The sequence below is a fragment of the Musca domestica genome, unplaced genomic scaffold (assembly GCF_030504385.1).
Source record: "Musca domestica strain aabys unplaced genomic scaffold, Musca_domestica.polishedcontigs.V.1.1 42, whole genome shotgun sequence".
Taxonomy (NCBI): Eukaryota; Metazoa; Arthropoda; class Insecta; order Diptera; family Muscidae; genus Musca; species Musca domestica.
The window spans coordinates 4,979,026-4,990,345 of record NW_026712329.1 but is presented as its reverse complement, the minus strand read 5'-3'; the positions used below and the strand labels follow the sequence as shown (position 1 = coordinate 4,990,345).

Below are 11,320 nucleotides of genomic sequence, written 5' to 3'. Positions count from 1 at the left end.
ATATGTTGAAGAACCAAAATCATTCGTAATTAGTATTCAAGTCATTCCCCTAGACGGTGCTTGTGGGATGCGTGCCGGCGAATAGTTAGTCAGCTTAATGCGAAAGAGAGTGCGAATGGGTGTACATTTTCTAAAACAATGACAAAACAATGTTTATATTAATTATAATAACAACACACATATTTTGCTGTTATTTTTCTTGGTGTGGCCCTTAAGAATACTATTAAATAGTCTCAGGTTTTTGCCATTGATAATCGGGTATAATCATCAACGAATATAATTGACCTGTTAAACTAACAAATTGTCAAGCATTTTTGTTGTTCTTATGTTTCTGTTCTTATTCCAGTTCTCGTAGAAGAAAAAGTTGAATTAAGGTGCCTCACCCTGCAGATGGCTAGAATGGTAACCTGGAGTAGAACAAAGTCTGTTTTGAAAAGGTGCCAGACGAGGTGTTTATAGATGAACCGGAGAGAGTCTTCATAGATAAGCCTAAGGAGATCTTCTTGGCGGGCCGGAGGGAGACGAACAGAATGGAGTCTTCATAGACGAGCGGGAGGGAATCTTTATAAATGAACGGGAGAGAATCTTTATAGATGAACGGGAAGGCATATTTATAATCGAGGTAAATGATTTTTTTCTGCACGTGAAGACTATTTTACAACATTTCATAAAGACTATTTTTTCGGCTTTATTAAAATCGCCTACCGGTCGACCTGAGGTCTTTATTTCGAATTGTCTTGTATTTTGAACCCCAACTTCCCTTGAGCCAAAATCAAGGCCAAAGGCAATTTAATGAAATACATGACAGAAATCTGTGGAAGATACCATTCTCAAGAATCTTCAATTAAAAAACGAACAATTTTTATTTTTTTACTGACATTTGCCAAATTAATTTCATTGTGTCATTAAACGGCTATCAGAGGTAAGGCGATTTAATCTGAATCTCAGTATCGTTTCATTGCTGCTTGACTGCTGTTTATTTTGTTGTAATTGTTACTCAAAAAATAATAACGTCAAAATAATTGTAAGTCTGTCGCACAACAACAATAATGTGTCAAAAATTAATTTGTTTATCTAATTACGCTCGCGGAAAAATGTTTGTTCAAATGGAAAAATCGATAGAAAACAAAATAATTTTAGGGTCATATTATTAAAATCGTACTTAAGCCAATATTTCGAACTGCTGCAAACTTCTGAGCCTTAATAAACTTATATTACCATTCCTCTATTTAATTTAAGACCAGAGTAAAAATTTCTAACAATGAAAGGAATTGCTTGTGAAACGACAAGATTTTTAACGAGTTTAATGTGTTAAAAAATAATATGAAAATCAATTCTTTCTTTAAAAAGTTCTTTGAAAAAAAAATGAAAGAAAGATCTCTAAATAAAAAATATGAAACAATATTTTTAAGAATCCGCTCTTAAGGTGGAAAATTCTTTGACAAAATATTATGAAAAATATTTTTTTGTAGTCTCTCTTTTACAGCATGATTTTTATTCAAATATTAAAAATGTATTAAAAATTAAAAAATTATTTGAAGATAATGGTTTAAAAATCCATGTTCAATGTCAGAATGTTCTTTATGAATATTCTCTTAAAAATCGGTGTTTAACCTCAAGATGTTTTTTTGAAAACCCATATTGAATGTCAAGACATTCTTAAACATCAACAAATCGTCCTGAGGGTTTTGTGAAAAAGCCTTAAATAAACCATATTATATGCATCAAATTTATTCTTAACAAATCATATTTAGTAACATGATGAAGATACCAGAAGGAGTGGTCCAACATATTCGATCTTCACACCAAGTCTTGATAGAAATATTGGCATGTGCCAAGCTTAAAAATAATCGGATTCTCATTTCGAAATATTGACCCCTTTGTGGGGGAGGTACCAAAAGGAGGAGGTTGATATATTGCCTCTTCACACAAGGTCTTTTGTTAGTAGAAATAATGTTCTGTGCGGATTTTAAAGAAAATCAGATACTTATTTTGCATCCGATGCGGCCAAAATATTAAAGTGTGATGAAAAGAACCGATATTGTACATCTCTGAATCCATCTAAGTTTGATAATAAAATTACTATCTACGAAGTTTAACCAAACCAGATACTCCCTTCGAGAGTTATCGTGCCACCAGCCAGCCAGACAGATGGACTCCCCTAGTTCAACTCCAAATTTTCAAAAAGACCTACAGTCTAAAACCGTTATTTTGATGATATTTCAGTAAAGATTTGAAGCTTTTATACTCCATGAAAAATAGCAAAAAAAAATATAACTGTAATACTTATTGATATTTAAAAAAATATATATTTTAAGAATCACCAAAAATATTTTTATCATGTAAAAAAGCTGTAAGCTGGAACGAATTTGGCAATTCTCAAAAACAATAAAATCCGTTAAAAATTCTGTTAAAATCTTAAAAATACCGAATGAAGCTATTTAGGGTCTATACGACGACATGGACCTGCATAGGTAACTTTTGTCATAAGCCATCACAATATTCAAATGCGAAACTTAAAAAAATCGGTGAATAATGTAGCTAAAATCATCAAAATACCGAATATCGGGAGGTACCGTTACATGGGGGCTATACGAAGACGTGGACCTGCACAGACAATTTATGTCTTAGGCTGTAGTATCCATTACGAGCTTCAAATACCAATTTTGAAACAATTACGGTGAATAATGTCGCTAAAATCATCAAAATACCGAATATCGGGAGGTACCGTTATATGGGGGCTATACGAAGACGCGAACCTGCGCAGACAATTCTCTGTCTTAGGCTATAGTATCCATTACGAAATTCAAATACCAAATTTGAAACAATTCCGGTGAATAATGTCGCAGAAACCATCAAAATACCGAATATCGGGAGGTACCGTTATATGGGGGTATACGAAGACATGAACCTGCACAGACAATTTCCTGTCTTAGGCTGTAGTATCCATTACGAACTTCAAATACCAAATTTGAAATTTTGAAATCAAAATACCGAATATCGGGTGGTACCGCTATATGGGGGCTATACAAAGCCGTGGACCTGAATAGACAATCTCCTGTCATAGGCTGTAACATCCATTACGAACATCAAATACCAAATTTGAAACAATTCCGGTCATGTCATCAGACATAATACACATTTGAGTAAAATAGAATTTTATGCTGATCAAGAATATATATACTTTGTGAAGTCAAAAATGTATATTTCGAGGTGTTACACACGGAATGACAAACTTAATATACCCTCCATACTATGTATGCTGGAGGGTTTAAAAATCAACATTTATGGCTAGTGATAAACTTGATAAAATATTCTTTACATCTGTGATCATAGAAATATCTACGTTTATAGCTGTGATAAAACTTTTAAAATATTTTTGAAAATGCATGTTTGCAACTTGCAAAGTATTCTTAAAAAGTTCACATTAAAACCTATGATATTGCTTCCATAAATATTCTTAAAAAAATATTTATGTTTTTAAAAATCTACACTTATATCTGTGATTTTCCCTAAATAATAATTTTAAGAGTTCAGTTGTGATATTTTTGGATTTTTTTTAAAAGCCCAGAGTTAGAAATATTTTTAAACTCCATACAAAAATAACTTTTTTCGAGTGTTTTTACCGCCCAAGTACAATTACCCTCAGTACTTTTAGCGAAAATAATTCTCCCTAGCAATTACACATCAACAGCAACAAATCATATTTTTTTTTTTTTTTTTTTTTTGTTATTAGAATATTTTCACTGTGTTATCATTAATATGGACGCCATCCCCTGAATACGGAATAAATAAATACCGAGGGAAAATATTTCTTTGCAGTTAGTTTTGTTGCTGTCGATGTGCCAAATTTGTAGATTTTTTCGTTAGTAATTATTACCCAAATATAAGAAGACAGAAAAAACGTCGAGTTCCCTACCGTGTTGCTTTTGTTGTATGCTGATATTCAAAATGAATACCTCAAAATTTTGGCCACTTTGATGTCAGTCAGTAGAGTGCGGTCTGAGCTTAAAAGCGGTTGCGTTGTTAATACGAATACTTTTTCAAGGTGGCGGTCTAAATTTTTTGGAGAACAAAAATGTAAAAAAAGATAAAACTTTCTACTAAGAAAATAAAGAAGATTTGTTTTAACAAAAAAGGAAAAACAATAACAAAAAGAGTGTTAATTAACAACAACGCCTACACAACGAAACGTAAAGTGTTATGAGCAATGAATACAAATTAAAATGGATGATTTTGAAATAAAATCAGATAAAAAGTGAATTTCTCGCCCTCGAAACGAAGAAAAAATATTAAAGTGTCTAAAAATTATCTTTTACTGATGACCTGAAATTTCCAAAATTTATTTTCCATTGCATTCAAGTGATCGCATCAAATGTTCAATAACAAATAAATATTTTTTTATTGGGGAATAAAAAATAATTATTGATTGAAGCATTTAACGGAGATGCGTTAAGTGTTGAATTTTAAATCTATTAGACACGGTGTTAATTTGCGTCACTTATTGTTCTATGTCAATACGTTTGCTGTTGAACTAAATGAAAACTATTGTTCAGCATTTAAATGGTCTTTACATTCAAACAAAGATAAATAAGGGAATCCCTCGACCTTGATTCCAACAAAAAAACAGATTTAGTTACCTTCTTTACATGCGATTGGATAAAAACCGGCTTCTGTCTCAAGGAGAAAATGAATTGCAAGTTATCTCAAAAACGTGTAACAAAAACGTTAATGGGTATTCTAGGACCTATCTCAATGTAAAACAAATCTTACAAATGATTTTCTGCATATAAAGGTATCATTTACAGGTCTTTTATAGTCATTTAATCTTTCAAAAGGTCTTCTGTGAGCAAAAGTTTTTCTATCCATAGAAAGTCTATAATCAGATTTTTATGAATAAATATATATTTTTTGAAACAGTGTTGGCATTTTTGTTTGGGATACCGTAGTTATTTTGTTGTTGCAAAATAGTTAGGCTTAATCCCATAATTGTTGTTTTATTTTGTTTACATATATTGGATTTTTAATATTTTTTAGGCAAATGCGGACTATATAACTATGGGTTTTAAAGAATAGTTTTTTTTTTTTTTTCAAGAAGTTTCAAAGTTGTTTAGTTCTGGGTTTTTAAGGAATATTTTAATAAATATCTTAGCCATAAGAGCAGACTATTGAGAATATTATAATAATAATATTTTTAAGAATACTTATATATACAGGGTGAGACAAAAAACTGCAACAAAGACAAACGCCATAATTTTTTTTTAAATTTTATTGAATTAAAGCAAAAAATGTCGGAAATAGCATCAAATTTTAGAATAAGTTTAGATTTGTTCGAATAGGTCACCTTTGGCACGAATTATGGCGCGTCATCAACATTAGGTTTTACAATAAGAAAAATAAGATCTTTTGCTTTCTAATTTTAATCGGGGTTGTTTATATATTTAGGACACCGACATACGCTGGAGTTGTGCATGGAAGACCAACATCCAGCAGCCCTCCTCCATTTTATACATTTATGTCCATTTTACATTAAATTATCAGTATTTTACACTCAATTGGTTTTGAAATGTATATCTGGGCTTGTCTGTTTATAAAATAATTGCTCATATGTCCATATGAGATACCTTATGCAGAATTCTACTTAAAAATTTCAAAACGATATTCTATCTATTGAAATATTACCTTTCAACTTTTTTTCTTATATCGGCAAATTAATACTTCAACATTCTTCAGCATCCTCTGTGATATTTCCCAAATATATCTTTGTATTGAATTTAAACGACATTATTTCGTTTCCCTTTTGCGGTCAGAATATTATTCATCATTTTGTTTAAACAGCTTTGAATTCATGTCGTCTTCGTGTCTAAATGTCTAAACGTTTAGTAAACTTTTACTTCGAATAACATTCAGAGAACTCGCCAACAACAATTGTGAAATGATTCAATATCAAATGTTGCTATTTACTTCCATAGCAATTTGTTGCAACCCAGTTAAAGCGGCAATAGCGGCCGATTCGGTTTTAAAACAAAAACAATATTATTTGCGTAAGTATTGAACAATTTGTTTAGTTTTTTGTCAACAAATTTTCTTGGGAGAACTTCAGAAAATTGTCATAAGAAACAAAGTGTCCCCGCACACTTTTATAAATATTTTTTGTTAAATGTATCAACGGAAACTATTGTTAAGAAGATTTTTCAGATACTTTCATAGTCTTTGTTCTTTAAATATGTTTTTCGAGGACTCTCAAACCCATATTCTGTTTTTTTTTTTTTTTGAAGATTATTAAGTGAAGAATAGTTTATTTTTTAAAAAATTAGTTTCAGGGAATATGCAGTTACAATCGAATAATTTTTTTCAAAATAGTGATATTTTAAGAAAAAATTCATTCATCATCATTTTCCGAAAATTATTGGAAAAATCGAGCAGAATATGAAATTATAGCTAAAAAAAAAGCTTCCACACTTTTGGATTAAAATTCCTCGGAATCCGTGTATTTTAGATATATAGTGTCTGCGGCAATATTGCTGATAAAAATACGAGGAATGTTTTAGCTAAAACTTTCAAGCGAGTCAACTAAGGGGACTTTTTGGTTCTTTTTTAAAAAAAGATAAAAACTTCCTTTAAACGAGAATTAGCGTTAGTAACGTGTTCTACAAAATTATTTGTCATAAAATTCTACTATAGGTCCTAGAGGACGTCAAAAGTATGAATCTACTCTTAACACCAGCAAAAACACATTTTAAACCGTTACTTTTTGTGATTTTGTGCAAAAATCTCCAATAAAGCATAATTTTATAAGCATGCTATCAAAGACAAAAATATTCTTCATCAAATTTTACCACAAGTCACTAAATAAAAGAAATTTCGAACCCTCCACCTTAGGGTAAAGGAAAAATTTTTATATAAATGTATTTGAATTAAAGAGTGCTCCACTTTAAACTACAAATACCAGTAAGATCTTTTGCTTAATACAGTTGGACTTATCAAAAACCATAAAGAGAGTGAAGCCGTTATATGGGGCCATACCAAAACGTGAACCTCTCCAGACAATTTTATACTTCAAGGTTTGTCATCTATCAAATCTTTTAAACTACCAAATTTGAAACAATTTCATGGGTAAATGTGACTAGGATTTTCAAAATACCGAATATGGGGGGTATCAGTTTATGTGCGCTATAGGAAAACGTGAACTTAAATATTCAATGTTTCGCCACCGGAGCTTGAACCCATTATGACCCAAACAAAATCATCAAAATACCGAATATCGACAGGTACCGTTATACCAAAACGTTAGCCTATACATGCAATGTTTCGCCAACGGAGCTAGAACCCAAGGCCAACAAATTCCATTTTTTATACAAACCCATGAAAAAATGTGGCAAAAATCATCAAAATACCGAATATCGGCGGGTAACTTTATATGGGGGCTATACCAAAACGTGGACCTATGCATACAATGTTTCGCCACATGAGCAAGAACCCATTATGACCTACAAATACCAATTTTTATACAAATCTGTGAACAAGTGTGGAAAAAATCAACAAAATACCGAATATCGAAAGGGACTATACCAAAACGTGACCGATATATGCCATTTTCAATACCAACCATCCTGCGCACAATACAAATTGTTCTGCTAAATTTTGACGCTCTACGGCAAGTAATATGGGCTGTATCGTGATTTCAACAGACAGACAGACGGACATCGTTATATATACTTATATATATATATATATATATATATATATATATATATATATATATATATATATATATATATATATATATATATATATATATACTTATATATCCTTGACGTGGTCTACGATGAATATTTAGGGATGTTACAAACGGAATGACAAAGTTAATATACCCTCCTTTCCAAGGTGGAGGGTATAAAAATTGCATAAATGTTCCCAAAAAAAAAACTGCAAATATTTTTTTTATAAATGTTTTCTCGGACATTTTTTTCGAGTTGACGCCTGAAAGTAACATAAAATTTGGTTTTGGGCGGAAGATGTCAAAAGAAGAAATATTCTGCACAAAATTTCACTATGAATCTCGGTATAAACCATAAATCTAGGTGCGATAGTTTATGTTTACATTACATTCAAAATGTATGTACTAAGATTGAAAATTATGTTTTTACTTTTTCAACTATTAATTTATGTATATATCCAAACAGAGTCAAAATCTACCTTTTTACTTCATTATTTGAGGAAAGTGTCAAAGTAAGAATTATTCTAGATCAAATTTCATTTCGAGTTTCTGAACAAAAATATATCTGTACTTAATATGTGCCATAAAAATTAGCATAAAATTTTGGTTCATAAAAAACTTGTTTATTCCTGAAAAAATTATCATTTTTTCACAATTCGGTACAAATTTGTTTATAGTTTCACGATACAATAGATGGTCGATTAAGATTTTTTCAAGGACCATCATATCTATAATCGTAGTTTTCTAAGAACAGTTTTCCAAATTTATAATAAGTAATGATTTTGCAAACTCCCACTGCCGTAAGTTTGGGAAGTATTTTTCCATTTTCAAAAGGTCTCAATATAATAACCGGACATTTTTAAGAATATCTATTTCTATGAATATCTGCTTTTTACAAAAAATTGTGAATTTTAAGAATAATAATTTGTAGGAATTTTCTCGTTACAATTTTCAACTTTTGCCGATCAATCAGGAATCCAGTTATACTTTAATTCCCAATTATTTCCATATCGCCCTCTTCACTCCTTCCAGCTTACCAAGATGCCCGCGAAGCCGTCATTCAAGCCGAAGATCTCCTCAGTACCGGTGGCCGTTTACATTTGAATAGTCGCGAATCAAAAGTAGATGAAATTTTTCTAAAATATAAATACGATGAATTGGCCAGAGGATTTCGTGACTCCGATCGAAATCCAGCCGCCATGCATTTCTTTAAGGCCAAGCCGCTAATCGAAAGAAGTAAAATTTTCCATTTTCTACAACAAATGCCCAAAGGAGCTCTGCTGCATACGCACACATCAGCAACCGTTTCATCCAAGTGGGTGGTGCAGAATATCTTTCGAATGCCAGGACTACTGAGATGTGTTAAGAGCGATGGCGTAAGTATATTGAGTTTTAGACGCATGCCCGAAAAGCACAATTGTGCCACACAATATGTATCGGTGAGCGAAGAGAGAAGTCGTTCAGCTTCAGCTGCAGAATATGATAGGGCATTGGAGAAACTCATTAATTTGTATACGCCTACGCCGGAATGTGAGTAAATTCTTGTTTGAAATAGTTTTTTAAAAAATAATATATATATTTTTTGTCAAAAATTTCCAGTAGAATATTCTTCCATTAATCGAGTTTGGTCGAAATTCCAAAACATGTTTAGCACCATATCCGATGTGTTGCTCTATATACCGGCCTTTCGAACATATCATTGGCAAATGATGGAAGAAATGTACAACGATAATATTATGTACGCAGAAGTTCGCATGAATTTCTATGAGGTGAATTTTGTTGTCATAGCTTTTATAAGAAAGTGGAATATTTAATTTCTTATTGTTCTATTTAGTTATATGATATAAGTGGTCGCATCTTCCCGGCCGAACGTTGCATTACCGAACTCATCGATGTCATTAGAAAATTTAAACTCCAGCATCCTGACTTTTTGGGCATTAAGATTATTGTCTCACCTCATCGCAATGCCGAGCCGGATGTAATGCGTAAACGTTATGAAACATTTAAAAAGTACAAGTAAGTATGATTTCCACTTTCTATTTACATAGAAATTGCATTCAACAACAATCAAGACAGACCCAAACTATATATTCATGATTTTTTCCAAGTATATTTTCAAGGCCTATTCTGCCATAAACGTGGAATGCTTTAGAATATTTTCACAATGAACATCAAGGCATTATTATTTTATTTAAATAATATTTGGTTATCGTACACATCTAATTTGTTGTCAAATGTATAATTTGGAAAAAATAAAAAAAATAAACATATGTGCATATCATAAAGGGAAATCGGTTATTGTAGTAAAATCATGTACATTCTTGCAGTCCTGATCAGACCAATGAGTTAAAAGTTTTAAACATAAAAATGCAAATGCATTTTTTGTAAAATAAAAAATGAGTAAATTTGTTAAGAAATAAGTTTTGCATTGCTCCAGAATTGCAAGAATGTAAACCTACGATAATCGATTTTTCCTTTATTATATCGAAAATATTTGCAAAACAATATTTGCAGGATCTGGAACAGAGCAAAAGTTATTTTCTTAGTAAATTTACTCTTTTTTTATACAAAGAATGCATTTGTTTGTTTCGTTTTTATTAAATAACAAAAGAAATTCTAACAAATTTTCAATCGATAAAAGTTACAGAATACGCCTACTGAACTATACAATTAAATTTGCTATTGGAAGCACCTTCTCTTAAGCAAATTTATCATACATTCTCTAATAATATTTTTAATGACAAAAATTATTAATTGTTCCTACAGTTCCATGTATCCCAAAGAATTGGTTGGCTTCGATTTGGTGGGTCAAGAAGATAAAGGAAAGCCTTTGCATAATTTCGTGAATGTTTTGCATGATCTACCGAAAAGTGCCAAATTCTTTTTCCATGCTGGGGAAACAAGTAAGTGAAGTACGAACCCCCCCACTTTCAATTAATTTGATCTCTTTCTTCAAATATTTACAGATTGGTTTGGTGCCTCAACGGATTATAATCTGCTGGATGCTGTACTCTTAAACACAACACGTATTGGCCACGGTTATGCATTGATGAAACATCCGGTCTTGTGGAATGCTGTTAAATCCCGTGATATTGCCGTGGAAGTTAGTCCCATATCAAACCAAGTATTGAGCTTGGTTTGGGATCTGCGAAACCATCCAGGCTCTTTATTCCTGGCCCAAAATATACCCATGGTTATATGTAATGATGATCCTGGATTTTGGGATGCCAAAGGATTAAGTTATGACTTCTATTATGCCATTATGAGTTTGGCACCCAACAATGCTGGCCTAAAGACGCTAAAGCAATTGGTTTGGAACTCGGTGAAATATTCAACATTTGATGCAAGCGAAAGGCAAAGGGCCTATGCTCTGCTGCAACAGAAATGGGATCATTTTATTGATAATGTCATTAGTGGTCTAGTAGTATAGGGAGAAAAAGCAAAAATGACTATGAAAAGAATTTAGGTATTATGTTTTATAATATAATTTAATTTAAAATAAATAAAAATAATTAATAATTTATGGCATTTGCATTTAGTAATTATTAAAAACAAAAATACCACGGTCATTATACGAACTAAGTATCTTACGTCAGAAAA

The 11,320-nt window shown here is 31.6% G+C and overlaps 1 protein-coding gene across 4 annotated transcripts; it reads left to right on the top strand.

Moving 5' to 3' along the window:
- LOC109613200 (adenosine deaminase 2) lies at window positions 1–11,243 on the top strand. Of its 4 annotated transcripts, none has more exons than XM_059127128.1 (7): window positions 1–258; window positions 347–622; window positions 8,753–9,250; window positions 9,320–9,489; window positions 9,555–9,736; window positions 10,487–10,623; window positions 10,687–11,243. In XM_059127128.1, exons 3-7 carry the CDS (start codon window positions 8,920–8,922, stop codon window positions 11,148–11,150), a joined length of 1,284 nt encoding a protein of 427 aa, XP_058983111.1. In that variant the 5' UTR covers window positions 1–258; window positions 347–622; window positions 8,753–8,919; the 3' UTR covers window positions 11,151–11,243. The 4 variants fall into 4 exon arrangements, with proteins under 4 accessions (XP_058983111.1, XP_058983110.1, XP_058983109.1 ...); XM_059127127.1 differs by lacking the exons at window positions 1–258; window positions 347–622 and adding exons at window positions 3,842–4,080; window positions 5,911–6,044; XM_059127126.1 differs by lacking the exons at window positions 1–258; window positions 347–622 and adding exons at window positions 3,842–4,080; window positions 5,839–6,044.
- The last annotated feature ends 77 nt before the right edge of the window (window positions 11,244–11,320 follow it).

Coding starts and splice junctions, on each gene's coding strand:
- LOC109613200 (XM_059127127.1), top strand. CDS start 5,936: ATGATTCAATATCAAATGTTGCTATTTACTTCCATAGCAATTTGTTGC. Junction 9,251..9,319: donor GTATACGCCTACGCCGGAAT/GTGAGTAAATTC, acceptor AAAAATTTCCAG/TAGAATATTCTTCCATTAAT. Junction 9,490..9,554: donor TTCGCATGAATTTCTATGAG/GTGAATTTTGTT, acceptor TGTTCTATTTAG/TTATATGATATAAGTGGTCG.